Source organism: Coregonus lavaretus (genome assembly GCF_964263955.1).
Source record: "Coregonus lavaretus genome assembly, chromosome: 34".
Classification (NCBI taxonomy): Eukaryota; Metazoa; Chordata; class Actinopteri; order Salmoniformes; family Salmonidae; genus Coregonus; species Coregonus lavaretus.
In genome coordinates, this window is record NC_140021.1 from 3,917,862 (window position 1) to 3,945,220 (window position 27,359).

The window sequence follows — 27,359 nt, forward strand, 5'->3', positions numbered from 1 at the left end:
AGATTGAAACAAGTGTTATTCCTTATAACCATCAATATACACTGAACAAAAATATAAACGCAACGTAAAATGTTGGTCCCATGTTTCATGAGCTGAAATGAAAGATCCCTGAAATTTTCCATAGGCACAAAAACCTTATTTCTCTCATTTTGTGCACAAATGTGTTTGCGTCCCTGTTAGTGAGCATTTCTCCTTTGCCAAGAAAATCCATCCACGTGACAGGTGTGGCATATCAAGAAGCTGATCATCAGAAACATGATCATTACACAGGTGCACCTTGTGCTGGGGACAAAAGGCCACTTAAAAAATTTGCAGTTTTGTCAACACAGATGTCTCAATATTTGAGGGAGTGTGCAATTGGCACGCTGACTGCAGGAATGGCCACCAGAGCTGTTGCCAGAGAATGGAATGTTAATTTCTCTTCCATAAGCCGCCTCCAACGTTGTTTTAGAGAATTTGGCAGTACGTCCAACTGGCCTCACAACCACAGACCACTTGTATGGCGTCGTGTGGGCGAGCAGTTTGCCCCATGGTGGGGTTATGGTATGGGCAGGCATAAGCTACGGACAACGAACACAATTGCATTTTATTGATTGCAGTTTGAATGCACAGCAAGACCGTGACGAGATCCTGAGGCCCGTTTTATAAAAAAATGTTAAGGTATCCGTGACCAACAGATGCATATCTGTATTCACAGTCATGTGAAATCCATAGATTAGGGCCTAATGATTTTATTTCAATTGACTGATTTCCTCATATGAACTGTAACTCAGTAAAATCTTTGAAATTGTTGCATGTTACGTTTTATATTTTTGTTCAGTGTACGTCAACTTCCTGGGGAGGTCAAATGAAACAGACTTGACAACAAGGAATAGAAAAGAACAGGGTTTTAATTTCTGTGATTTCATTTTGTTTTTTGTCTTGAAACATGTGGTTGCAAGCTAATACTTGTTATTTGTGTACTGGGTAGACATAATGCAACCAGTCCAGAAACCAGCAGAAGGGAGTCAGTTGGGTACACTTGTAGTCACCTTTGTGTTACTGGGGATACTTTTGTAAGCAATTGGGACATGCAAAAAGTCAAGACCGCACAAACTATGAAAGGTGCTGTTTTGAAGGACACATAAAATACTAAAGATGTTTTTCCTTCTGTTTTGTTGTATGTTAGTATTAATGTTACTATTAATAGTTTTAACAAAATGCAAAACTACAAAAATTACACTTTTTATTTTTTATTCTTTTTATAAATATATTAAGAAATAAATAAATGATATTCCAAAGTTATCCTTCCTATGCTTTCTGTCATAAAAAAAAAACCAAAAAGCAATCTTGAGGTTGACAGAGCAGGAGAGTTATTCTTCATGCAAACTGTAAAGGAACTCCCATGGCTTGACACTTGAGCCAGTCCAAGATTTTTACCATGAGCTACAGATGAATGCATTTCAGCCTTCACAACATGGGGCAGGCACTTGATTTGGCTCATAGACTACAAGTTTGAAAATATCCATAATTACTTCTTTTTTTTCTCCTGGTGTCGAGCTGTAGCTTGTGTCTAAAACAAGGACTGGGTTGCAGTGCTGTGCTCCAAGTCTGGGATCTGTCCAAGGTAGTTTTATAGAGATCTGCTTTTTATTCTAATCATTTTTCATTGTCACTTGATTATCACTATTGTTATAACTGTACTACTTCTGCTATTTTTACCATTTACTGTTTTGATTATTATTGACTCATAACGGTTTTGATGTCTCTTTTACTCAAAGAGATTTTATATGAATATTGAACAATAATGGTGGCAGTGTGTTATAAGATGTTAGAATATTGATTTAAGCTTTTTTTTCCTTACTTGTACTTTCATTTTGTGTTGGATCGCAATTCGGTTTTCTTTGGTATACAGAAAATAAATTTAATTGAACAACAGAACGGGTCTAATTACTATGTTATGGGTATGTCAGTCTGGTGTACTACTCCTCATCTTGTTAAATGAATCTTATCAGTCACTTGTAATAGTCTACATGTTATCATAACCAAGAGAGTTGAGGTATTTACAAATTCACTGAACATAGCATAGCTGACTTTTTTGCCATATTACTACTTGGGCTCTGCTGCATGTCTAGTCGGACTAGTTGGTAGGGAGGGGAGAGAGAGTTCTGTCTCTGTCAGGAACCTGGGCTTTTGGCGTGGATGGTAGAGCTCTCCTCTGGACCATGGGATAATACGATCGCACCCCACTATGCCACTTCTCTCTCTATAACTCAGTTGGCTACATTGGTGGCAGGGGTGGGATGCCTATAGGTCCTTTGGAAAGGCATGGGGGTGTGGATGGTTCTAGAGGGGATTACAGTAGCATAGGGTGATGAGAGTTCTACTCTCTGAGGAGCTCTCGATATTTAGTTATTAAGCAGCCAGCCATTTAGTTTCTAGATTACAACCTAATCTGCAACCCAACCTGATCTGGTAATATAATAAAAACAAATGGTAGAAGTAAACATTCAGCTATGCTTTTTTTTAATAACACTTTCTCTCACTACACTTTTCTTGCAATAACATCAACCACCATCATATTTGTTCAGCCATCCCTATGGGGAAAGAATAGGATTTGGGATTAAACACCGAAAATAAGGTCTGAGGTTAACACAGGTTTAGGAGCTATTATACGTTTTGTTCTATTGGATAATAGCAGTCAGTTAACAGCCTAGGTGATTCTTTAATTTTTTATTATCCAAAAACCCTCCAAAAACACAATTTTCCTCATTCATAGGCTTTGTCAAACGAACCATGGCGGAGTTAGCGCCTACAAAAAGACGCCATTAATGATAATGCAGTAATAGGTCGCAAAACAAATAGGGGAGTGGGTTTTGTGATTGACAGATTTCTAATCGAATCAGATTTTTGATGTGTAAACCAAGATTTTGTAAAAAGGGATAAATGTGTTGCCAGATATCCAATAGACGCAGGGGTGTGTGTCTAAAATCCTCAACTGACTAATAAGATTGCGAGTTTACGGCCGCAGTGATACGTTACTCCACCCCCAGTGTCCATTTCTGAACTGAGGGACACGGCGCACGAGAAGAATCCTCGATTTTATGTATATTTCTTCATGTAAATAAACTGTAGATTATCGTCAGAAAATTCGCGACATAAAACTGAATTAGCCACTAGCCTGTGAAATCGTAGCATATATTATCCGTTGAACCCGTTCGGACAGAGGCTAGAGTCGAAGCTGGCCTTTTATCTCACGTTTTAACTTTCCTAAGCGGCGTGTTCCGCCGTATTTTTTTTTTTCTTTGACCCACTCACTCTCCCCCTGTGCGAGTAGTGGCCTGTAACGTTGATTTAGCCACGAGGCGCGTCGGATCAACCGGAATTGGGCGATGGCGGAGTTCGGAAACGGACTGGACTCAGGAATGACGGAGGAATCCCTGCTGGACTCAGACCCAGGGCACCCAGAACTAGAAGACCCGGGTGTTGGCGATGAGGAGCCGGGATTAGAGGAAGGAGAGGCCGCTATCGAGGACCCGGTAAGTGAAGGGCATAGTTTATGCCCAAAACCTCATTTAAAGTTGAGACAGTGTGTTTTGTACGATATGTATTGCGAGTGTAAACACGTTATTTTAAGATGGGTTTAGCTATATTCCTATACCCCGTGGTGGTATGCGACTGTGACTCTTATCTCCTGGTCGATATAACCGCCATTGTGGCTCACGCAGTGCAGTAGAAATGGGTGGTGACATGCGTGGTTTTTGGCGGCCATGTTGGCGCAGCAGTGGTGGTAGTTTCTCTGCACCAGAGATGTCGACCTAGTAGGGGGAAAAAATCTTCGTCGCTAAAATGCGAGACGGAGATGTAGACGGGCGAGGGTAGGACAGGCCGCCATTAGCCGCCGCATTGCGAGTGTATCCGCAGACACGGCGAGAGCTCACGGTAATCACGCCTCCTTTATTTTCTCATACGCTGACAGCTGCTGAAATAGAAGCGCTGAGGCGCATACAGAATATGATAGTCAATTAGCAGTCATTGCTAGCTACAAACAAGCATTGTAATGGGCTGTTAGTTATCCTTCTAACCTCATATAGCAAAAATGCTAGCAAAGGGTATGCGGCACTTGCGCTGTTGTAGGTAGGATGGATATGGACATTTAGGCTGGCTATAGCGGAGGGAGCCGAATAACTAACGTTAGCTAATTGGGACGATGATGACATGCACCTGACATGTTCATCCTCCCGCTTAAGGCATTTAGAAGGACAAGCAAAACACAAGCAATTTTGTGTGAACGTTTAGTCTTTGATGTAATCTTGAGAATGTATTATCTGTTGATACATGAGTGGGTCATGGATATTACTGTAGTTGTGTGCAAAGATGCGGATTGCCAATACTCTTAAATTAAAGCTGTTGGTTTGCGTTTGAATGTTGGCTTGCTACAATATTTCAGATTTTATACGCACGTGTGATTTGTGGTCTTTGACATAGAATGTGTTCGAAAGCAGTTCTGGGGGTGCAGTATTTTTTTTTAGGGCTGGGCTCGCATCCTTCGGGTTTTTTTTAGGGCTGGGCTTGCATCCTAAAATATTTTCAGAAGGGGGAGGGAGGGATAGAGAGGACACACTAAATATGCAACAAAATACAGCCAGGTATCAGTGATGACCGAGTCAAATAAGCCATGTAGTTGCCATGAATTTCAGTGTCCTTTTGAAGCCTGTCAAAGCTGTTGGATTTGTCTATTAGATGTGGATGTCATGTATGACATCCCCAAGACCTGGAATGGATTTAACTGCAATGCAAGTAGTGTCAGTCAGTGAGTGCATGTCTATATAGCTGAGGATGGCTCTGGAGCGAGAATGCTGCGGTGTCAGTGGAGTGTCTGAAATGAATGGTGAATAAATGCTGCCTGTTACAAAGACCCAGCCAGTGGTCATGTGCCAGGCTCTTCTAATCAGAAGCCAGTGTAGAAACGGGGTCAGCTCAGGCTGCTGACATTTTTAAGTGTTATGTGCATGCAGGTCATGGGTGAATATGATGAATTCATTCCTTTTGGTTATTTTTTATTTATTTTCTTCCTGCTGATGTGTGTGTCAAGCCTGCTGACTGGTGTTCTTTGTAATTGATGGGTGTGTCTGTATTTTTTTTTTTTTTTTTTGTATTTTTAAAAAATATATATTTATTTTTTCAGGAGCTGGAGGCGATCAAAGCCCGGGTTCGAGAGATGGAGGAGGAAGCAGAAAAGCTGAAGGAGTTACAGAACGAGGTGGAGAAACAGATGAACCTTAGCCCTCCACCAGGTGAGTTTATGTGGAAGGAAAGGGTAATGAAGTGCCTCTGAGAATGTTTCCCAAAAACAACTGTTTGAGAACACTGAATGAATGTTGTTTTTCACTGAAGTTTCCAGAGAGCAGATACAAGACAGATTAATATCAGACTCATCCAAATCTATATCAGTTTGTTCTGAAGTTCACCATTTTAAATGTCACTCATCATTGCTCAATTTTGCTCTCAATAGCTGGTCCCGTCATCATGTCCATCGAGGAGAAAATGGAAGCCGACGCAAGATCTATCTACGTTGGAAACGTAAGGCTTCGCCTCTCCTTAACAACCTCAGATGTTGTTTGGGTTGCTCTTAGGGATGTAACGATTCACCAATACGCATCGGTCCCACGTTCAAATGTTTACGATCCAAATGCATCGGTACGCGGGAGCACAAACCAATCCAAATAAAGCATGCATCGATCAGAAAACCGTCCAAAATTTTACAAATCGCCCGATTCACTAATGTTTTTACTCGTATTGTTTTATTTGTTGTGACAATTGATGCGCCCTCTCCTTCAGTTCAGTAACCTATTGAGCTTTTATGCATGCAACTGATGCATAACTGTCATAACAACAGCGCGGGAGACAGCTGCTCGCGCCAACGAGAGGTCGGCCTATCCCTGTTCTAATAGGCTATTCGTACATTTGTGCGGCACCTACAGCATTCATATGCATGTAAAATGGCTTTAACTGGAGTGACAACCAATGTAATTAGCTGGGTCATTGTTACCAAATCCGCTGTAGAAAATGGAGTGTAGCCTACCAGAGTGGACGCAACTCCCATCCAACTGCTGATTGGGGTTTTCAATCATTCAGATTCGATTTAGATTGTTTTAATAAAAAATTGAAAATAAATGTGTTCATGCCACACAAAAAAAGTGCATAGACTCCTATCGAACTAAATCGCATCAATTCGTTCCCCTAATCAAACGAATCCCTCGACGAACCTGTGCCCCCGCACATTGACCCCTGTATATAGCCTCCCTACTGTTATTTTATTTTACTGCTCTTTAATGATTTTTTACTTATCTATTTTTTTACTTAACACTTATTCTTCTTAAAACTGCATTGTTGGTTAAGGGCTTGTAAGTAAGCATTTCTCTGTAAGGTTGTATTCGGCGCATGTGGCAAATAACATTTGATTTAATTTTAAATTGAGGCCATGTATCTAGATGCTTATCGAATCCTTAATGAAAGGAGATCTAGGTTGATCTGTTTGCATGTATGTGGGGTTCCCTTGGTCAGGCCTATCAGTTTGCATTTACTATCAGGTTCAAAGGGCTGACTCAAATTTCCACAAATGTCCCGTTGACATTAATGCAGCCATGATGTTCCGTTGACATTTTAATGCATGATTTTCACATGCATTTGTGCAAAAACCTTAATTTGGGGTTTGGCTCTGAGTGAATTCTGTATATGGAATCGACTAGCCACTCTCTCTCTGTGTGTCGGAGTGTTTGTCAGAGGTATCTCACTGTTCTCCCTTTCTGTGGACAGGTGGATTATGGCGCCACGGCGGAGGAGCTAGAAGCCCACTTCCACGGCTGCGGCTCCGTCAACAGAGTCACCATCCTGTGTGACAAGTTCACAGGGCATCCCAAAGGGTAAATATCTACACCCCCATTCCTCCATGTGCAGTAGTGTTCTTTCACTACAGGCCTGCTAGTACACAATACTGCAGTCTTCTATCAGTCATCTAGAGGAAAGAGTATACACAACATACTTTACTAGCTGTACCCTCTAGGCATCCCAGATGGTAATTGTCTACACTCCATGTGCATAGTTAGCAAAGTAGTGCGCTTTTATTCTAATGGATGTACAGTGCCATCAGAAAGTATTCACACCCGTTGACTTTTGTTGTTACAAAGTAGGAATAAAATAGATTTAATTGTGTTTTTTTTTTTTGTCAACGATCAACACAAAATACTTTGTCAAAGTGGAAGGATTATTATTATTTTTTAATGGAAAATAAAACACCAGGTATTCAAGCCCCTGAGTCAATACATGTTAGAATCAACTTTGGCAGCGATTACAGCTAGAGAACGACTGTTAATCGGCCGGGCCGATATATCGGGCCAATATTGGCTTTTTCTTCTCTATCGGCCTTGCTGATAGTCCCTCTACATGGCAAAACTGCTGCTATGCCAACCGCCACTCACCACCTGAGCCACGAGGAATGTCTAGCTGGGAAAATCAGCAGCAAGCAGAAAGCTAGCTCATTCTCCAACAGAAAGCTGGCTCATTCTCCAGCAGAAAGATGCAGTATTGAGAAATGGATGAATTGACAGTGTCCAAAATCAAACTCCTGTTGCAAATATTACTTTAGTTAATGAACTACTAAGGTTTGTCTCGACGTGCCCAGACATGCATGTAATAAGCAAGCTAGCTAGCTAAGCAGATAGCTATGTGACCTGTTAGCAAAGATTACAATAACTAACCCTTTCATCTGTGGTGTTTGCTAGCTATATTAGCTACTATGCTAGCTAGCTGGCTAGATCAGGGCACTCCAAATTGGTTCCTGGAGAGCTACCGTCTTGTAGGTTTTTGCTCCAACCCTAATCTAGCGCACCTGATTCTAATAATTAGCTGGTTGATAAGCTGAATCAGGTTAGTTACAACTGTGGTTGGATCGAAAACCTACAGAAGGGTAGCTCTCTAGGAACAGGGTTGGAGAGCCCTGGGCTAGATAAAAATGGTGATAAGATATCAGATTGGAGCTGATAGCCAACGTAGCTAGCTAACAGTAGCTGGTTATCATTTTGAACGAACCATCTGACTTGAGGTGTGACATTAGCCATTTTACTGGAGTGCTGATCTGAACAGCTGTAATCGTATACGTAAATTGACAGTTGATAGTCGGATTAGATGATTGTCGTAATAGGGAAAGAAGGAAGTGTTTTAAAATGCCAAAATAAAGGTTGGCAATAGGTTTAGCTAACAAAAAATATCCCTGCATGTTTATGGACCAGGAAAGCTGTAGATCAGCACGCGTGTGCGTTCTCATTTCTCAAACTATTTTTGAGTCATTCAGTCAGAACGTGCATTGGTGTTGCATCTTTTTTTTCCTACCCTCGATCTACTTGTTAGATATTATGCACATTTATGGCTTGGTAGCAAATGTCATCGCCATTGAGCTAGTTCTCACAGTAGCAGTAAACCGCAGCAAGTGATATGAGCCAATGGAGAGATGTGAAAGGAAGCAGCGTTACAGCCTCGCTCTATCCAATCGTAGCGGTAGGATCAACCCGCCCATTTCTTGACAGATAGCTGAACTAGCCAATTGTTTTGAATTTCCTCCTGGCAGCTGAATTGTTTAGAGATGTGTCCTGACAGCTGAAAAAATAACTTTTTCCCTATCACTGAAAATGACCAAAAAAAATCCTAGTTCGATTCCCACGGGGGACCAGTTTGGAAAAAGTATGAAAAATGTATGCACTCACTACTGTAAGTCGCTCTGGATAAGAGCTTCTGCCAAATGACTAAAATGTAAAAATGTAGTTTCATAAGCAGCAGTAATCACAAATCATGACATTACGTTGGACTCATTTGCATTGAATAGATGTTCTTTTATATTCTCAAACTAACAGCAGGTGCCTATATGATGTCTTTCCAAACAGGCATGACATACTGGAGTGATGCTTCTATGCAAATGTTGTTGATCGGTAGGCAAATATAACCCCTTATTTTAGCCACTGAACTATCTCCATATTTACTTCCATAATAAATAAATAAAACTGGTACCCGGTTACCTTCAGACTAGTCTTGGGAGGTTTATGGGTGTCCTAGAGCAAAACAACCGAAGTACTTGTTCGTGAGACACTCACCTTTCCACAGAGGGGTCATATTAGTGTGTAATTTGTAAGTCGCTCTGGATAAGAGCGTCTGCTAAATGACGTAAATGTAAATGTAGCCCAAACTGTTCGGACGCTTCAGACAGAAGTTTGCAGATCGGCTTTAAAACTGCAGAATTATCTCCACCAACGAGGGGTGTGAACAGTTTGTGTCATGAACAGTGCTTGTACCCATAGAATAGACGTGGCAGGCGTGGGATGTTCCCCAATGCTGGAATGCGTTTGGGAACCACTGATCTAGAGCAGTGGGATTTAGTTAAAGAATAGGTTCAGCTTCCAGCCTAAATCTACATGCTCACAGGTCTATGTTGATCATTCATGTGCCACTGATTCACATAAACCCATTATTGGCTACAGGCATGTTTTTGTGGATGTAAGGTTACAGATCTGTGTTCAGCCGACAACTTTGTCACATTGCTCATAGACCTATCTTAGCTAAGCTGTTACTTTGATAAGCTACCACATGCTTTAGCAGTACAGTGGATGCTTATTGGAGCACGTGCTTGCTTGTATGAATAATTCAGCATTACTTCCATTGCTTGGTTAGACCGTAAGGACCACATGGCTTAAAGTGTTCTGACAGCTATAGTACATTGAGCATAGAGCTGGGTGATATGGAAGAAAACCCATATCGCGATAAATTGCCTGAATTTATGCGCTAACGATAAATAGAACGATAAGTTGCACCACATTTGTTTATTTATTGTCCTTTTAAACTATACTGAACAAAATATAAACGCAACATATAAAGTGTTGGTTTCATGAGCTGAAATAAAAGATCCCAGAAATGTTACATACACACAAAAAGCTTATTTCTCACAAATGTTTTGTACTAATTAGTTTTCATCCCTGTTAGTGAGCGTTTCTTCTCCTTTGCCAAGATAATCCATCCACGTGACAGGTGTGACATATCAAGAAGCTGATTAAACAGCATGATCCTTACACAAGTGCACCTTGTGCTGGGGACAATAAAAGGCCACTCTAAAATGTGTAGTTCTGTTACACAACACAAGGCCACAGATCTCAAGTTTTGAGGTAGTGTAAATTGGCATGCTAACTGCAGGAATGTCCAACAGAGCTGTTGCCAGAGAATTGAATGTTCATTTCTCTACCATAAGCCACCTCCAACATTGTTTTCGAGAATTTGGCAGAAGATCCGACCGGCCACACAACCGCAGACCACGTGTAATCATTTCTAACTTCACATTTAACTCGAATAGGCTACTTATCGCAATGAACGATATCAGCAAAATGCCTGCAATAAGTGATCAATAATTTTAGGTTTATCGTCTCAGCTCTAATGGATGACCAAGGTTTTCTTTTCTGACATAATGGTCTAGCTTAATCCTGTACCCATTTACTATAGCCATGCAAACAGATGCACAATTCATGACTAGTATCAGTGTTTCCCCTATATTCTTTTAATTCCCCTATATACATTTCTTACCACTGCTGCCAAAAATGAGTATTTAAAATATATATATATATATTACTGAGTGAACAAAACATTAAGAACACCTCCCTAATATTGAGATGCACCCCTCCCCCCTTTTCCCTGAGAACAGCCTCATTTCGTCAGGGCACTTTATAATGTGTCAAGTGCCAATTTGTAAGTCGCTCTGGATAAGAGCGTCTGCTAAATGACTTAAATGTAAGTGTTCTGTGGAAGGTATTAGGCATCCCTGGCTCATGTTGCCTCCAATGCTTCCCACAGTTGTGTCAAGTTGGCTGGATGTCCTTTGGGCGGTGGACCATTCTTGATACACACGGGAAACTGTTGAGCGTGAAAACCCCAGCAGCGCTGCGGTCCTTGACACACTCAAACCGGTGCGCCTGGCACCTACTACCATACCCCATTCAAAGGCACTTCAATCTTTTGTCTTGCCCGTTCACCCTCTGAATAGCACACATACACAATCCATGTCTCAATCATTATGAATAAGAATGAACAGAAAGAAGCAGAGACCAGCTTCGCCAAAATATCTGATTCTCAGATTATACAGGACTATAGAAATAATGGTGTGGGGGACAGTGAGGCACTCTCTTTCTCGCTCACTCGCCTCTCCTCCATCTACACTGATTTTGAAGTGGATTTAAGAAGTGACATCAATAAGGGATCATAGCTTTGGCCTCGATTCACCTGGTCAGTCGGTCATGGGAAGAGCAGGTGTTTTGTACAGTGTATATTTCTGCTTTTAAATGGATAGTCGTTGGCTCAATGAGTTAAATCTGTGGGAACCGCTAGCTACTCGCTTACGTGTCTTTTGTTAGAGCCAAACTTTTTGTGGAAGGTACTACATCGCGCACTCAACGTTGACGAAATACGTTTAGTTTCCTTGTAGGTCTACAGGGAAACTGTGAAGCCAGCTGTACAGCCTATTGCCTGTTTCTGTTTGACTCTCTTTTTTATTAAAGAATGTGAAACGATGTTGTCTGTTTTGATCATTTTCATTACATCATAGCTTTTCTTTATATGGCCTTAAATAAATGTGTTCCTATGTGCAGGATATTACACTACCTGCTCGTCGAACATCTCGTTCCAGAATCATAGGCATTAATATGGAGTTGGTCCCCCCCATTGCTGCTATACCAGCCTCCACTCTTCTGGGAAGGCTTTCCACTAGATGTTGGAACATTGCTGCGAGGACTTGCTTCCATTCAGCCACGAGCAGTAGTGAGGTCGGGCACTGATGTTGGGCTATTAGGCCTGGCTCGCAGTCCGTGTTCCAATTAATCCCAAAGGTGTTCGATGGGGTTGAGGTCAGGGCTCTGTGCAGGCCAGTCAAGTTCTTCGACACCGATCTCGACAAACCATTTCTGTATGGACCTCGCTTTGTGCACGGGGGCATTGTCATGCTGACACAGGAAGGGCCTTCCCCAAACCGTTGCCACAAAGCACAGAATCGTCTAGAATTTAATTTTATGCTGTAGCGTTAAGATTTCCGTTCACTGGAACTAAGGGGCCTAGCCCAAACCATGAAAAACAGCCCCAGACCATTATTCCTCCTCCACTAAACTTTACAGTTGGCACTATGCATTGGGGCAGGTGGAGTTCTCCTGGCATCCAATAAACCCAGATTCGTCCGTCGGACTGCCAGACGGTGAAGCGTGATTCATCACTCCAGAGAATGCGTTTCCACTGCTCCAGAGTCCAATGGCGGCAAGTTTTACACCACTCCAGCCGACGCTTGGCATTGCACTTGGTGATCTTAGGCTTGTGTGCAGCTGCTCGGCCATGGAAACCCATTTCATGAAGCTCCCGACGAACAGTTATTGTGCTGATGTTGCTTCCAGAGGCAGTTTAGAACTCTGTAGTGAGTGTTGCAACCGAGGACAGATTATTTTTACGTGCTTCAGCACTCGGTGGTCCAGTTATGTGAGCTTGTGTGGTCTACCACTTTGCGGCTGAGCCGTTGTTGCTCCTAGACGTTTCCACTTCACAATAACAGCACTTACAGTTGACCGGGGCAGCTCTAGCAGGGCAGAAATTAGAGGAATGGACTTGTTGGAAAGGTGGCATCCTATGACGGTGCCACGTTGAAAGCCACTGAGCTCTTCAGTAAGGCCATTCTACTGCCAATATTTGTCTATGTAGATTTTATACACGTCAGCAACGGGTGTGGCTGAAATGGCCGAATCCACTATTTTGAAGGAATGTCCACATACTTTTGTGTGCATCTATGGGTTATAGCATACCGAATTGTGTTCAGTTATGAAAGAACAATGCGCAAAAAATGGATCTGGTAAAGGGCCGACATTTCAATAAAAAAGACTAGATGGATGGCTTCGATAGTCTAGCAATTGAATTGCAAGTCGTTCATATGCTAATAATCAAAATGTTCTGCTTAAAGATCTTGCACTGCTACCCTCAGCATTCATTATTCTCATAGGAGCAGAACAAGCAATGGAAACCGAATGTATCGTCTGTGCGTGGAAAAAATATCCTGGCGCATGAAGACTACACTTACAGACGGGAAAGACAGACCGCAGATCAGTCCTTCTGGAAGTGCGCCGGCTATGATTCTTTTGAATCCCGAGGTTGTATAACCCTCACCGACAGGGTTATTTCCACGTTAAACGACCAATGTTCATACATAGGACACAGCTACAGTAACGGGTCGATAGCTACAGTTAACTTTTCAGACAATAAAAAAAAAAAAAAGTGCTGCATCAGAAGAGTCTGTACCTTTTCAGACAGTAGATTTCTGCTCCGGCATAGAATGTTCTATTGTTTCCCTGACAACAATAAACGTTGCTGATTTGATGTGCTGTTTTTTTATGGTAGGGTAGATGTTTTTTTCTTTCTACACATTTAATAACAGACTCATGCAATAGTTTACAGCTGGCTTCACAGCTTCCCCATCACTTCACAGCTTTCCCCATCACTTCACAGCTTCCCCATCACTTCACAGCTTCCATGGGACACTCGATGTGTTGTAGCCTCACGCAGACGTTCGCGGTAAAATAAATGAGCTAATTGCACACTGTGACTCAATTCCCAGTAGTGTTACATTAGTGAAGCGTTATTGCTTATTCTAATAGCCTGGAGTGCTCTTTTCTGAATCTCGTAGAAACTGGTGATGCTGATGACCAGGTTGTTCGTCTTACCGTTTATTCTTGTTAAGGGAATTATTGAAGAAAAAATAGGTGTTCCTGATTATTATTATTTTTTTTGTTCAGTGAATTTAGTCCGTTCTCTGCGACGTCATTTTAGTGACCCATTTCTATTTCTGCTGCTGTTGCAGGTTTGCCTATATCGAGTTTTCAGACAAGGAGTCTGTGAGGACGGCCATGGCATTGGACGAGTCTCTGTTCAGAGGAAGGCAGATTAAGGTGAGGATGTGACAGTGTATACACATCAGTGGAGGCTGCTGAGGGGAGGACGGCTCATAATAATGGCTGGAACAGAATGGCGTCAAACACATAGAAACCATGAATTTGATATCATTCCTCCTATTTCCGCTCCAGCCATCACCACGAACCCGTCCTCTCCAATTAAGGTGCCACCATCCTCCTGTGATCATTTACATTTGAGTCATTTGGCAGACGCTCTTATCCAGAGCCACTTACAGTTAGTGTGTTCATCTTAAGATAGCTAGGTGACAAAACCACCAGCTAGGTGACACATTTTTTCCTCAAAGTAGCTATCGGCAATGTCAGCACTAATAGTTGTCGATTCAACTAAAGCACTTGGAAACTCAGAATTCTGAGCAATGTATCTGTCTATGAACTGAATTTCAGTTAGATTTTCTACATTGGGACTGGGACTGACCTATGGGAACTCTGGCCCCTGTGCTAGTGTCTAACCTGTGGTTTCCTGTTTCCCCTCTCTCTCGGTCCTGGCAGGTGGGGGTGAAGAGGACAAACAGGCCAGGCATCAGCACCACAGACCGCGGGTTCCCCCGGGCCCGCTTCCGCTCACGAGGAGGGAACTTTAACCCGTCGCGCGCACGCTACTACAGCGGCTACGCACCGCCCAGAGGCAGAGGACGGGCCTTCAGGTGAGCACCCCGGGACACTCATACCCTGAGACTGAGAGACAGCTGGCCATTACCGGAGGGAGGAGGAGTATGGAGAAGTGAGGGAGTTTGAGTTGAAGGGCAGAAGGGTAGTGAGTGAGATTATAGAAGTAGTGAAGATAATCAGAGGGGGAGATGGTTAGCAGGGGGGAGAAGAGCACCCCGTGAAGCCTTGTTAGTCCTGAGAGGACCCCTGCAAAGCCTTGTTAGTCCTGAGGAGAGGACCCCCGCAAAGCCTTGTTAGTCCTGAGGAGAGGACCCCCGTGAAGCCTTGTTAGTCCTGAGGAGAAGACCCCCCCCCGCCAAGCCTTGTTAGTCCTGAGGAGAGGACCCCCGTGAAGCCTTGTTAGTCCTGAGGAGAGGACCCCCGCGAAGCCTTGTTAGTCCTGAGGAGAGGACCCCCCGCCAAGCCTTGTTAGTCCTGAGAGGACCCCTGCAAAGCCTTGTTAGTCCTGAGAAGAGCACCCCGTGAAGCCTTGTTAGTCCTGAGGAGAGGACCCCCGCGAAGCCTTGTTAGTCCTGAGGAGAGGACCCCCGCAAAGCCTTGTTAGTCCTGAGGAGAGGACCCCCGCAAAGCCTTGTTAGTCCTGAGAGGACCCCTGCAAAGCCTTGTTAGTCCTGAGAGGACCCCTGCAAAGCCTTGTTAGTCCTGAGAGGACCCCTGCAAAGCCTTGTTAGTCCTGAGAAGAGCACCCCGCGAAGCCTTGTTAGTCCTGAGAAGAGCACCCCGCGAAGCCTTGTTAGTCCTGAGGAGAGGACCCCCGCGAAGCCTTGTTAGTCCTGAGGAGAGGACCCCCGCAAAGCCTTGTTAGTCCTGAGGAGAGGACCCCCGCGAAGCCTTGTTAGTCCTGAGGAGAGGACCCCCCGCAAAGCCAAGCCTTGTTAGTCCGGAGAGGACCCCCCGCAAAGCCAAGCCTTGTTAGTCCTGAGGAGAGGACCCCCCGCCAAGCCTTGTTAGTCCTGAGGAGAGGACCCCCCGCAAAGCCAAGCCTTGTTAGTCCGGAGAGGACCCCCCGCAAAGCCAAGCCTTGTTAGTCCTGAGGAGAGGACCCCCCGCAAAGCCAAGCCTTGTTAGTCCTGAGGAGAGGACCCCCCCCCAAAGCCAAGCCTTGTTAGTCCTGAGGGGAGAGAGGAAGGGAGGGAGGGAGGAAGTATGCCCAAAGCATCCCCCTGCACCTGTCCTAGACTCTGTCCATCAAGAAGTGTCTCTATGGGCTGGAGGTTGAAACTGGCCATATAGAGAATCATTCAGAAGGCATGTCTATAAGCCTGCCTGTAGTGGGACGAGACTGAATCTGTGACTAGCATTGATGAACAACAACATTACAGCAATATCAGAACGTGTGTTTCTAGAGCAGAGTGGAGGAGAGGTTTCCTTTAGTGGGGTTATGGTGAGTGGAGGAGAGGTTTCCTTTAGTGGGGTTATGGTGAGTGGAGAGGTTTCCTTTAGTGGGGTTATGGTGAGTGGAGAGGTTTCCTTTAGTGGGGTTATGGTGAGTGGAGAGGTTTCCTTTAGTGGGGTTATGGTGAGTGGGGAGGTTTCCTTTAGTGGGGTTATGGTGAGTGGAGGAGAGGTTTCCTTTAGTGGGGTTATGGTGAGTGGAGAGGTTTCCTTTAGTGGGGTTATGGTGAGTGGGGAGGTTTCCTTTAGTGGGGTTATGGTGAGTGGAGAGGTTTCCTTTAGTGGGGTTATGGTGAGTGGGGAGGTTTCCTTTAGTGGGGTTATGGTGAGTGGGGAGTTAAGAGAGACCGGTGGGAGGGAGTCGGGTAGGTTCGTCGGTGTGTGTGTGTGTGGTCTTGTTGCATGCACCGCCTACAACCGTTTCAGAGGAGGCAGCTGAACTCTCAGTCCACAGCAGTGAGGTCCTCCCAGGCTGTACATGTATGGGAGGCAGGCTGTTTGTATGACTTGGAACTACATTAAGTATACCCACTGTTGACTGGGAGGGGTCATCTCTCCCACTGGGCTGCTCATTAATACTAAAGGTGACAGGCAAAGTTTCACTTAAATGTCAGATTTTATGTTCTCATTTGTTCAGTGCTAATGGTTGGATTCCATTTTAGAATTTTATAATGCAATCATAAGGATCATTAAGATGCCGTATAGATTTAAATGCAGATTGCTGTCTTGAGTGTACCATGGATGGCCTCCATTTTAAAGAAGTTCATCTTTGTAGACATGTTAGCATTGTTGCTTAAACATTAATTGGCATGAGTGTGTGTGTGTGTGTATATCTGTGATATAGTTCAGTTGTCTTGATGTACAGTTAAAAGTAGTAGCCTGTATCCATCCTGTGTTCCATTTCATCAACGCAGTGTTTGTGTGTGTTCACCTGTTCTGGGCCAGCTGCTCCAGAGCTGTGTTTTTTGCCTGTGACCTTTCAAAAGCAACACCCCTGGTATCTGGATTTGTTTTCAATCTGTACAAAAGCTTGCCCCCTATGTATGTAAAACCTGGAGTGGATCAAAGCGCTGTGCACTGGGAGTCTGGTGTGTCTCCCTGGAGTGTGTGTCCAGTGTCTCTCAGTGTGAGGTGAGAGGGGGGTTCCCGTGATGACTCATTGAGCGCTCAAAGTGGGCCTCACGCTGGAGCTCTGTCTCTGGGCACATGTCCTGTTTTAGAAGCATTGCTGAGAAGAGGGGCTGCAGAGCAAGCACAATGAGCATCCTCACCAACTGACATGCACTGAGAGATTCTGACCAATGGACCAACCTTTCCACTCACTAGACCAATGGTGTCAGAGTTAGTAATGTGTAGTAGTGCCTCATTGGCCCCTCTGTGAGAGCTTCTGAAATGATTGTCAATCACTGAATGATAAGATCTTTTAGAGGGGCAAAACTTTGAATCTGTAAGGTCCTATTTAGCACAATTGTAAGGATGACATCCTGTGAGTGTAAATTGTTTGGTGCCATTCAGAATCTCATGCCCCCTGCACTCAGATGGCTCATACACATAGCTCAGACATAGACTAGCCTAGGAATGGGTGGCCCACTATAGGGAGACGAAAAGCAAGTGTCCGGATGCTTTGCCTTGTTGCTAAAGCCAACTCTGTTGTTAACTACACATTGGTGCAGCAGACCCACAGGCTAGATGTTCCACCCACTGCCTTCACTTCCAGAATGAAGGGTTCATTCCTGCAGCCTGATTTTGACCTCAGCATTCTAACCACTGGTTTCTACTCATGTGACCTGTGTGTTTGTGGGCACTGGATGCCTGGGTTTGACAGTCGTGGTGTGCGTGTGTGACAGGGTTTCCGTTAGCTGGTAATAACCAGCTTTTGTCTATAATTTGTTTGTTTGTTGAAAAGCTGATAAATAAAATTGGTGCTGGCCAGTTGTCCGGGAGAATGAAAAAATCCCATTGCGAAATGCTTTTTTTTTGCCTATTAATTTATGTAAATACCAGTCAATGTAAATACATTTGACTGGTCATGCTTATTGGTCTATAGGTTAATTTGTATAATTTAGTGGAATTGGCGGGTGTGTACAGTGTATATATACATTTTGTATCTTATTTATCACACCGTACAGATACAGAGCCTTTGAGTGGATCTGTCAGACCGAGCAAGAGCTGCCACTGCATCTTTGTGGTGCTTTCAAGACAACTGGGAATACGATGTCAAATCATGACGTCAGTGATCTTCAGGTCGGAGATCTAGAAAGAGGCCAGAGATTCCGAGTTGGATGACCGTTCAAAAAGATTTTTCCCAGTTGGAGGTCGTATTTTTCCCAGTCATGAGATTTCCCTTTTCCCCAGTTGTTTTAAACACGGTGTCAAACGGCAACGAAAGGCAGGCTTCCGCAGTGCGTCACTCCACTTTGCAATGGGCTGGAGGCGGTATGCATTTTGAAAACATATATACTTCATTGTTTGAAACCTGAATGTTTTACTACATATTATGAGGCGTGTTTTACCTTGCTTCAAATTAGCCTATTAGATCTCTCTAAAGTTCTAACCGATATCATGTCACATGAAACCGCTCCCGTGTGCATTGCCCTTTTTACAACAGTGTTTTCCTGCCAATTATTATTATTTTTTTAGTCATTTAGCAGACGCTCTTATCCAGAGCGACTTACAGTTAGTGAGTGCATACTTCCTTTTTTTCATACTGGCCCCCCCGTGGGAATCGAACCCACAACCATGCTCTACCAACTGAGCTACATCCCTGCCGGCCATTCCCTCCCCTACCCTGGGCCAATTGTGCGCCGCCCCATGGGTCTCCAGGTCGCGGCCGGCTACGACAGAGCCTGGATTCGAACCAGGATCTCTAGTGCGCCACTCAGATTAACATTTGTTCGTAGCCTACAGCCTTGTGCACATTGCTGAGCTGATAATGTTCAGAAATAATAGTTAATCAACATTTTAAGCAAAACGTTCTGATCTGTTACATCAGACTCACTGTTTTTTAATGTTTTTTTTAATGTAGCCTAGGCCTACTGGTTGTATGAATTTGGGATCTTTCGTCCCACAACTGTCCCAGAGTCTGTTTGGAATAGGCTGTTTCTTTCTCGACAAACTGGCCAAAAGAGTAGGTAGCCTAAACTTTTCTACTACAGTAGATTGACACAGGCTAGTGATTTTGCTGTTCGTTACTCGTCTTGTTGTTCTGTTAATATGAATTACCATATTCAAAATGTGATTTCTGTCATTTTTTGATTGCTGTGTGTGGACGCCTTAATCAGGTCACGCACACCCAATGCATACGGTTCCGGTACAGTTCTCAAACGTCCGGTAAATTTAAAATGTTGCCGGTCAAATGTCCGGCTCCACATTGTCCTAGCGGAAACCCTGGTGTGTGAGTGGAAAAGCGATGTGTGGTGATTGAGTGATGGGGCAGTCCAGGTTATCAGGAGAAGGGGTCAGTCAAGTCTGCTTGTCTGCTTGCTGAAGCTATATGTGTGTGGCCCTTCCTATAGCATGTGCCATGTGAATGACTTTATGACTATTCTGTGGGGTGGGATGGAGGCTTCTGTCCTCAGGGTCTCTCCCAACAGCGTCCTCGGGAGCCGCTCTCGCAGAGAGAGAGAGAAAGAGAGAGAGAGAGAGAAAGAGGGAGAGAGTGCCTCACTGTCCCCCACACCATTATTTCTATAGTCCTGTATAATCTGAGAGTTACAGATATTTTACTGTTGGCGAAGCTGGTCTCTGCTTCTTTCTGTACTGTTAATTCTTATTTATAATGATTGAAATTGTGGTAATTCAACACTTATCAAAGAAAGGCACAATACCATTAAGATGGTATACATGTCATCCTACCAACAATTTGTGTATACTTAAACAATTATTCATGCATACATTTTCCCCCCAGTTTACCTCAAGGATTGAGTTCTCACCAGGCCCCCGTTCTACCTGCCCACATACATAAGCACACTACATACCCTAAAATTGGTGTCCGTCTTTTTAAGGCAATCAAGAAACTCACACTCTTTTTCTCTCTCTTTTCCAGGGGCCGAGGGCGAACAACATCGTGGTATTCCCCTTACTAATACCCCCCCCCCACCCCCTACTATCACCCCCGTCCCCAAACAAAAAAAGAATGAAAAAAAAAGTCCCAGGAAAACACTGAGAAGAGAAAAAAAAAAAATGAAAAAAAAAAAAAAAAACTTCTCCTGGACAGACAGACTGACTGGCCACAGTGTGCGATTGTGTGTGAGCGTGCGTGTGTGAAGGTGGTGCGGTCACCCTGGTAAGGTATATGATGGCCGTTGGGAGATTTGGTGGCATTTCTTTTTTGAGAAGATGTCATCTCAGGCTGCAGATTTGTCTCCTTTGTCTGGCTGTGACCCTCACACCCAACACAGCCCCCAAAATGCTTGCATTCGAAAAGCAAACGCATCGACGAGAAAGGAATCAGTTTTTTTTATTTTTATGTACCGTACATGTTAAACTTCCAAGAGCAAGAATGTTGTTGTTTATTTTTGAAGTTGTGGTGTTGGGAGTTTCACTCCCTTTTCTCTCTCTGATCAGTTGCCACTCACCCCACCCCTTAACTCTCATCACTTTTGCTACCATCTTCTCCCTCTGGTTCCATCCCACGCTCTCTTTGTGTTCAGTATAGCTGTGACTGCTGTTCAGAGGGTGATTTTTATTTTTTCCTATTGTCCCTTCCCTTTTAGCCCGTAGCATTCACGCCAGGAAGGCATGGCCAGAGCTCTGCCGACTTTTCGGTTGAGTTTTTTTGTGGGCCTCAACCTTTCCCCCCCTCTTCTTGCGACCCTCTGCCTTTCTGTGCTGCTACTACCGTTTTGTCCTTCACCTCTTCCTCTCCATGTCCCTCTCTCATTTCTTTCTCCTTCTCTTCTCTCTCTGTATATTAGACCACTTCTTGTCGTTTCAGGTTTCAGGACCAGTGGAGGCTGACAACCCCTCCTCCGGTGGCCGCGGCACCCCCCAATGTCTCGGCAGGGTCTCTCTCTCTCTCTGCTCCTGCTATGCACACTCACCCCATCTTGTCTGTGTGGGGGGGAGGGGGTCAGGGCGACCACAGGGCCACCGCAGGGGGCATTTACTACAACAAGCGTTGAGTTGACTTACTCTCCCACACGCACTCACACATACTAGGCACACATACTAGGCCCACACACTTCACAGACACCACACAACCAACCACCACACATATTTATATAGCGAGAGCTAGAAGTCAAGATGGCAGCAGCTGTTTTAATTGGGAGTGAGAAAGACAGGACCAGAGAAAGGGTGGGGGGGGTTCCAGGGCCCTGGCCCCGACTTTGACAGTGCATAGTGCAGCAACGGCTTGTTGAGGACCAGGAGTGGGGCTAAGGGCATCAATTAATTTAATAGCCGAGAGGGGCGGAGCTTTTATTTTAGGGGGGGGGTAAGGGGTGGGTTTGTGTGGAGAGGTTTGAATTTTTTGAAACGGGAGAGTGGGTTAAACAAAAAAAAGATGTTTTGCTTTTTTTTATTTTTAACCCATGAGTCTGTAATTAGAACAAAAAAATAAAATAAAGACGTTGTGTAAAAATTATTCATTTGTTTGTGATTTTTGACCCTAGTTGCAAAGCATTTTAAAATTGGTTCTTGAAAGTTAAGCTGGGAGAATTCTGAACCTAATGACTGACATTCTGCAGTGTTTTTAATAACAGTATAGTTTCAAATGTCTTCCTTGCTTTCCTTCAATTCTTTAAAGGTGCATTATGCAGAAATCGCTCCACCATTTCCTGGTTGCTAAAATTCTAATAGTTCTCCTAATTTCAGTTTGACGAAATTGTACCATCTCTAAACGGCTGTGAAATATATTTTCCATAACCCAAAATATTGTGTTTTCAGCAGTTTGAAGCTGGTGTAAAATATGTACAAACAAAACTTAAGAATTGGAATCATAAATAGCGCACATAGAACAGATCTGCTGCTTCTTAGACAAATACAGATCTATAACTCACATTTCTATGTGAATTTGGCCGGGTCACCCAAATGGTTACGTATTGCAGCTTTAAATGTTGTCGTTTTAGGCTCGTCTTCTTCAGTACCCTCTTTAATAACATACAGGAGCCTAACACCCCTATGAGGTAGAATGACCATTCTAACTATTTTAAATGTTTTAGTTGAACGTGTCAAGCCAATTGCATTTTTTAAGTGTTCATACCTTTCTGTATTATTATTATTATTATTATTATTACAAAGCAGTGAATAAGATGTTATCTTAGGAAGAAACTAAATCAAATACTTGTAAATAAACAAATCTAGCTAATAGGCTCTTATGCCACAAGAAATAAGGTATTTAAAGAACAATGAGTTAATGTTCGAGATGGGGGCGGCAGGTAGCTTAGCGGTTAAGAGTGTTGTGCCAGTAACCGAAAGGTCGCTGGTTCTAATCCCCGAGCCGACTAGGTGAAAAATCTGTCTGTGCCCTTGAGCAAGGCACTTTACCCGAATTGCTCCTGTAAGTTGCTCTGGATAAGAGCGTCTGCTAAATGACTAAAAATGTTTTAAAAAATTAGAACATATTTCAACAATACACTTGAATTTGAGAGTGAATTCGGTAGGGATAAATGTGTAACATTTTTATTAGACCATGTTTGATTCAGTCCCTCAAATTGAATTCACGTAAAACAAAACAAAAATTCTATATCCTGAAAGGGTGTGACTTAACTAGTGACATTTAGTTAATGCCCAAGGAAAATGAATCCGCTCTGTGCATTCCAAATTGGGGGGAATTTGGGTATTCAAATGGATTTTGGGCATCCATGATATTGAAAACTTGACATTCATGGGGGTAAAATCCTCCTTTAATACACATGATTTGAGCACCAACAATCACGAAAAGCTATTCCAAGTGAATCGTCCCATTTATCAGAAAACCTCAATCTTCATCCTGCTTTGTGTGGTTTTAGGTTTCCGTTACTGATCTTATCTTCTGAAAGCCGCAGGTAAAGAATGACGGATGATCCCTGCACTCCAAGTAAAATGGTCTAACATTGAGAATCAATGATGTGAGTAATTGAAATTGAATTCACAATTTATCATTAAAAACGCTGGAGGAAAGAAATCACTGATGTCCTGGCGATGTTAAACACAAAACACGCAACTTTTTTGTTTTCTTCATTAAGTTTCTTCTTGGGCCCAGGGTTATCCATGTCTTGAAGGGAGGGACAGAAAACGTTGGGGTTAATATCGTCCAACATGGGCCATCATCCCTAAGGAGAATACATCTTAAGTGTGCCAATTATTATTCCCTGGACATAAAAATGTATGCGCGCATGACTACGGTGATTTGGATAAAAGAGTCTGCTAAATGGCATATGTCTACAAAACATGAACACCTGCTCTTTCCCTGACAGACTGACCAGGTGAAAGCTATGATCCCTTATTGATGTCACTTGTTAAATCCACTTCAATCAGTGTAGATGAAGGGGAAGAGACAGGTTAAAGAAGGATTTTTAAGCCTTGAGACATGGATTGTGTGTGTGTGCCATTCAGAAGGTGAATGGGCAAGACAAAATATTTAAGTGCCTTTGAACGGGGTGTGGTACTAGGTGCCAGGCAAAGCAGTTCGAGTGTGTCAAGAACTGCAAAGCTGCTGGGGTTTTTCATGCTCCACAGTTTCCCCTGTATATCAAGAATGGTCCACCAACCAAAGGACATCCAGCCAACTTGACACAACTGTGGGAAGCATTGGAGTCAACATGGGCCAGCATCACTGTGGAACGCTTGACACCTTGTAGAGTCCATGCCCCGATGAACTGAGGCTGTTCTGAGGGCAAAATAGGGGGGGTGCAACTCAGTGTTCTTAATGTTTTGTACACTGTGTATATTATATTATCGATCACTGCATGGCAGTAAGGAGTGACCTGTAGAATACTGGCGTGTCCCTCTCCGCCCTTCAGGGCTGTGATGTCACTGAACCATGGGATGCCACTCAGCTGACCAGACATTCCTAGCATTCATGCCTCATCTTAGCATTTCTCTCATTTCGGGGCACTTGCAGACGCACCATCATTGACTCAAAGTTTTTCCTGAAGGAAGAAAAATTAATTACATGAAGGGACCAAATGAGAGGACTAAAACTATGGTAGTACTACACAGTTAAATGAGAAACGTGTCAATAACAATCTTATCGATGATTGTGTGATGAATATGTCTGATGATGACAGCACTGACCTGTGCAGCTGCTCTCGGCTCTGTCTCGGTCTTGAAGTCCCTGTGGTGGCGGATCTCTACAGGAGTGTCACTGTACTGCTGCCGGAGCTCCTGGATCACAGAGCTGTGGAGGTCGGCACACCTCTGCTTTTTGTCTGCGTCGGTCATGTCTCCATCCGTGGGTCAGGTAAAGATACAGTTGAAGTCGGAAGTTTACAAGTCGGTTAGGACATCTACTTTGTGCATGACACAAGTAATTTTTCCAACAATTGTTTACAGACAGATTATTTCACTTAGAATTCACTGTATCACAATTCCAGTGGGTCAGAAGTTTATATACACTAAGTTGACTGTGCCTTTAAACAGCTTGGAAAATTCCAGAAAATGATGTCATGGCTTTAGAAGCTTCTGATAGGCTAATTGACATAATTTGATTCAATTGGAGGTGTACCTGTGGATGTATTTCAAGGCCTACCTTCAAACTCAGTGCCTCTTTGCTTGACATCATGGGAAAATCTAAAGAAATCAGCCAAGACCTCAGAATTTTTTTTGTAGATCTCCACAAGTCTGGTTCATCTTTGGGAGCAATTTCCAAACGCCCGAATGTTCCACGTTCATCTGTACAAACAATAGTACGCAAGTATAAACACCATGGGACCACGCAGCCGTCATACCGCTCAGGAAGGAGACGCGTTCTGTCTCCTAGAGATGAACGTACTTTGGTGCGAAAAGTGCAAATCAATCCCAGAACAGCAGCAAAGGACCTTGTGAAGATGCTGGAGGAAACGGGTACAAAAGTATCTATATCCACAGTAAAACGAGTCCTATATCGACATAACCTGAAAGGCCGCTCAGCAAGGAAGAAGCCACTGCTCAAAAAACGCCATAAAAAAGCCAGACTACGGTTTGCAACTGCACATGGGGACAAAGATCATACTTTTTGGAGAAATGTCCTCTGGTCTGATGAAACAAAAATTGAACTGCTTGGCCATAATGACCATCGTTATGTTTGGAGGAAAAACGCGGCAGCTTGCAAGCCGAAGAACACGATCCCAACCGTGAAGCACGGAGGTGGCAGCATCATGCTGTGGGGGTGCTTTGCTGCAGGAGTGACTGGTGCACTTCACAAAATAGATGGCATCATGAGGTAGGAAGATTATGTGGATATATTGAAGCAACATGTCAAGACATCAGTCAGGAAGTTAAAGCTTGGTCGCAAATGGGTCTTCCAAATGGACAATGACCCCAAGCATACTTCCAAAGTTGTGGCAAAATGGCTTAAGGACAACAAAGTCAAGGTATTGGAGTGGCCATCGCAAAGCCTGACCTCAATCCTATAGAAAATGTGTGGGCAGAACTGAAAAAGCGTGTGCGAGCAAGGAGGCCTACAAACCTGACTCAGTTACACCAGCTCTGTCAGGAGGAATGGGCCAAAATTCACCCAACTTATTGTGGGAAGCTTGTGGAAGGCTACCCGAAACATTTGACCCAAGTTAAACAATTTAAAGGCAATGCTACCAAATACTAATTGAGTGTATGTAAACTTCTGACCCACTGGGAATGTGATGAAAGAAATAAAAGCTGAAATAAATCATTCTCTCTACTATTATTCTGACATTTCACATTCTTAAAATAAAGTGGTGATCCTAACTGACCTAAGACAGGACATTTTTACTAGGATTAAATGTCAAGATTTGTGAAAAACTGAGTTTAAATGTATTTGGCTAAGGTGTATGGAAACTTCTGACTTCAACTGTACATCTTATACATCACAGCCATGGTTTTGTCAAATCACACATCACAGAAATATTGCAGCTTTGGGAAGATTTGGGTATGTTTTTAAGAGGGGATGACTACATAAGATTCAACAGCAGAAGAGGAAATAGTGTTACATTAACATTATATTGGCCCCTGGACTATTTACGTTGTTTGTTATCTATGCATAGTCACTTTACCCCTACCTACATGTACAAACTACCTTGACTAACCTCTACCCCCTCACATTGACTTGGTACCGGTACCCCCTGTACATAGCCTCGTTATTGTTATTTTATTGTGTTACTTTTTATTGCAATTTTTTAAACTTTTGTTTATTTAGTAAATATTTTCTTAACTCTTTCTTGAACCGCATTGTTGGTTAAGGGCTTGTAATTAAGAATTTCACGGTAAGGTCTACACCTGTTGTATTCGGCGAATGTGACAAATACGATTTGATTTGATTTGATTACCATAGTGCATTGGAGCAATCTTGGGGGATCATGTTTCTTGCCACTAGATGGTACTTTTCTCAGCGCCTTCAGCCTTCTCTCCATTTTCACCCTCAGTCTTCTGATTCACTTAGCTTTGGCATGAAATAAAACATTTTAAGGTAAAGACATTCAGAAGCTGTTGCACAAACCAGATTTTATTCTGCCATAGGGAGCAACGAAACAAAATGAACAATAATGATATAATTGTATTCATTTCACACAGATTGAGATGCCAGGAGGTGGAAATGAAGCCATCTTACTGTCCTTTACTGAACTTTTATACGGTCCCAAGATGCACAGAAATACAACAACAATACATCACAAAACAACAAACGGCGTCTTTTCGATTTTGAATTGCATTTTTGGAAATGAGGGCATCTTACTGTTCTAACGGTGACCAGTCTGTGAAGGGTGACCAGTCTGTGAAGGGTGACCAGTCTGTGAAGGGTGACCAGTCTGTGAAGGGTGACCAGTCTGTGAAGGGTGACCAGTCTGTGAAGGGTGACCAGTCTGTGAAGGGTGACCAGTCTGTGAAGGGCGACCAGTCTGTGAAGGGCGACCAGTCTGTGAAGGGTGACCAGTCTGTGAAGGGTGACCAGTCTGTGAAGGGTGACCAGTCTGTGAAGGGTGCCATTGTCTTTCACACTACCACCCTCTAATTTGAGACTGATCAGGTCAGTGACATCTTGTAGGTAAAACAGCAGCAGCTGGTATCGCAAGTCCAGGAAAGACAAACCCTACAAGATAGTGGGAAATTAACATTTTCATGAATCATTTTAGAGAGACATAACTTTTACACACTTACCTTGGATGTTTGGAATGTTCCATCTTGGACCCTCAT

At 43.4% G+C, this 27,359-nt stretch overlaps 1 protein-coding gene and 1 pseudogene across 4 annotated transcripts; one reads left to right on the plus strand and one right to left on the minus strand.

Moving 5' to 3' along the window:
* Positions 1–3,026: 3,026 nt before the first annotated feature.
* Positions 3,027–21,657, plus strand: LOC311108857 (polyadenylate-binding protein 2-B-like). 3 transcript variants are annotated; one of them, XM_084151628.1, is made up of 8 exons: positions 3,049–3,518; positions 5,168–5,276; positions 5,495–5,562; positions 6,799–6,905; positions 13,898–13,985; positions 14,499–14,653; positions 17,103–17,187; positions 20,990–21,643. In XM_084151628.1, the coding sequence occupies exons 1-8, from the start codon at positions 3,372–3,374 to the stop codon at positions 21,194–21,196; spliced, it is 966 nt and encodes a 321-aa protein (XP_084007754.1). In that variant the 5' UTR covers positions 3,049–3,371; the 3' UTR covers positions 21,197–21,643. The 3 variants fall into 3 exon arrangements, with proteins under 3 accessions (XP_084007753.1, XP_084007752.1, XP_084007754.1); XM_084151627.1 differs by lacking the exon at positions 17,103–17,187 and having other exon boundaries at positions 3,027–3,518; positions 20,119–21,657; XM_084151626.1 differs by lacking the exon at positions 17,103–17,187 and having other exon boundaries at positions 3,041–3,518; positions 21,010–21,657.
* Positions 21,658–22,999: 1,342 nt separating this feature from the next.
* LOC311109227 (neuroguidin-like) lies at positions 23,000–27,359 on the minus strand (annotated as a pseudogene). The gene is made up of 6 exons: positions 27,324–27,359; positions 26,902–27,255; positions 26,498–26,594; positions 24,291–24,445; positions 23,981–24,145; positions 23,000–23,080 (listed from the first exon to the last, which is right to left on the minus strand). The product of its transcript is annotated as a neuroguidin-like (transcript).